At 40.0% G+C, this 2,179-nt stretch overlaps 1 protein-coding gene across 1 annotated transcript in view; it reads left to right on the top strand.

Moving 5' to 3' along the window:
* Nucleotides 1-2,179, top strand: part of LOC102208499 (creatine kinase U-type, mitochondrial-like) — a 16,959-nt gene extending 14,780 nt beyond the window's left edge. The window contains exon 9 of the mRNA XM_005731477.1: nt 1,292-2,179. Coding sequence (XP_005731534.1) covers nt 1,292-1,405 — 114 coding nt within the window. The 3' untranslated portion in view covers nt 1,406-2,179. The remainder of the gene's footprint in view (nt 1-1,291) is intronic.

Below are 2,179 nucleotides of genomic sequence, written 5' to 3'. Positions count from 1 at the left end.
AAGAGAATTCTGAGTAAAACCAAAGTTACTTTCCCTAGTAACTAGTTACTTTGAAAGTAACGAGTAACTTGAAGTAACTGAGTTACTTTTGAGAGAAGTAACTAGTAATGTAACTAAGTTACTATTTTAAAGTAACTTACCCAACACTGATTAGACGCAAGTTCATTAGTGTGATAACACAAAAACAAGGCCACATAGGAGTTTGAAGTTCATACCACGGGTGCTTCGACTGAGCCTTGGACAAGGTCAAAGGTCAGGTTTTCAGAAAAGCTTATGAATGAGATAACATGAGACCAAGGCGACGTACGATTTTGAAACTGATACCATAGATGTGTCTACTAAGTATTGTTGTTGTTGAATTAATATGATATAAAATACAGAATTTAGAAATACTAAATAAAATAAATATTTAGTAATCCTCATTTTAATTAAAAAACAAAACAAAAACAGTTCTGCGGGTACTTGAAAGTTTCTTGTTAGTTTTTAGGCCCTCAGCAGGTTGTAATTTGACACAGACATGACACCACTGTGAGGACACTGCTGTATGACACAACAGAATATAAACTATCTATCAGGACAGGTTGAAGCTATCCCAGCTGCATAGGGTGAGAACACAGCGACAAACAAATTCATGCTCACAGCCACTTTGGAACCACATACTAACCTAATGTCTTTGGACTATGGGAAGAAGCCTGAATACCAACAGACATAGGATTCAAACCCAGGTCCTTCTTGATGCGAGGTGACCGTTCTAACCACTGTTGCATCGTCCTGCTGTGAAAATATATAGATATTTCTGGGTTGTGTGTTATACATCAGCCCCTGTGAAGATTTGAGAAGTGCCTGTTTTTGAGGTGGGCTGTACTTACATAGCACTAGAGGAGGCACACATTCTGCATCTTAACTGAGCCATAAGACAGAATCAACAAGAGTACAGGCTGCTTGTATTTATATCTGCTCATCCCTATTTGGTAGGTGGCATTTTGGTTGTGAAGGGTTTGTTTATAGCTGCAGACTGTTTTGTATCTTCAGCCTCTGACAGCATTCAAAGAAAAAGCTGTTAGAAGTACCCTGTATTAGGCTTTCACTATTTTATTTGCTTTAAGATACAAATGTTTTCTGGTCATGTTAATAATTTCTGTCTTGTGTGGCTTACCAAACACAAATGTCACTTGGCTTTGACCTTGATAAAATTACTCTTCCTTATTGCAAAAATAGTGTCTACTTTTTATGTTCTGTGCACTTTCCTGTTCACTTTTATTACTAAAATGTGGCATGTTCATCCTCTCAGGTCCAGCTGGTGCAGACAGTGGTTGATGGCGTCAACTACCTAATTGAGTGTGAGAAGAGACTGGAGAGAGGACAGGACATCAAGGTGCCCCCACCCATCAAGCTGTCCAAGTAGACACTGATCCCTCACCTCCCCACACAGACCTCTGGGCACACACACATGCACAAATTCCTCTCGCTCTCTGTGCCCATAGATATTACAAATATCTATGTCATCGCCTCATTTATTACTACTAATTACACCATCCCACCCCACAGCATACCTCTCTAGAATATAATCTCTTTATATTAGATGTAGCTTCAGGCTCCCAGAACTGCTTTGGGCCTAAGTGAGTGAAGCCTATTGCAGTAAATTCAAAGTTTGATTTAAGCTTAAATCTAAATCCTGCTCTAAGATAGCAGTGGATACGAATAAGGATGCACAAATTATGGGGCTGTTATAAGATGCCCTTTTCTGCATGGCCCAACATCTCTGGCTCTCCTATCAAAGCACTCCTCAGCCTGCCCAAACCTGGCTTACTCCCTTCCTGTCGCATGTCCTGTACACACATCCCCTTTCCTCTCATCTCTGTAGTTTCACTGTTCATGCCTATTAGCTAGTGCTTGTGTAGTTCATCCATCTGTGCTCACCGTGGAGGGTGGATTGTGTGTACATAGTTTACTTTAACTGTTCTGAAGTGGTTTGAATGTAGACCAACAAGCTGAAGACAGAAGACCCATGTGTTCTCCGGATGAGTGGGTTGTTTGGTGACATGCTGGTGTCAGATTATAATTCACACTGGTCCAGTTAAGCTCTGTACTGTATGCTACTGAAGCAATATCATTTGAGTTTATAACTGAATGTCACGCTCTAATGTCTTTTATTAAAGAAATCATCTATTTAACAGTA

Source organism: Pundamilia nyererei, unplaced genomic scaffold (assembly GCF_000239375.1).
Source record: "Pundamilia nyererei isolate P.nyererei 1_Seehausen unplaced genomic scaffold, PunNye1.0 scaffold00043, whole genome shotgun sequence".
Lineage (NCBI taxonomy): Eukaryota > Metazoa > Chordata > Actinopteri > Cichliformes > Cichlidae > Pundamilia > Pundamilia nyererei.
This window is presented reverse-complemented; position numbering and strand designations above follow the sequence as displayed.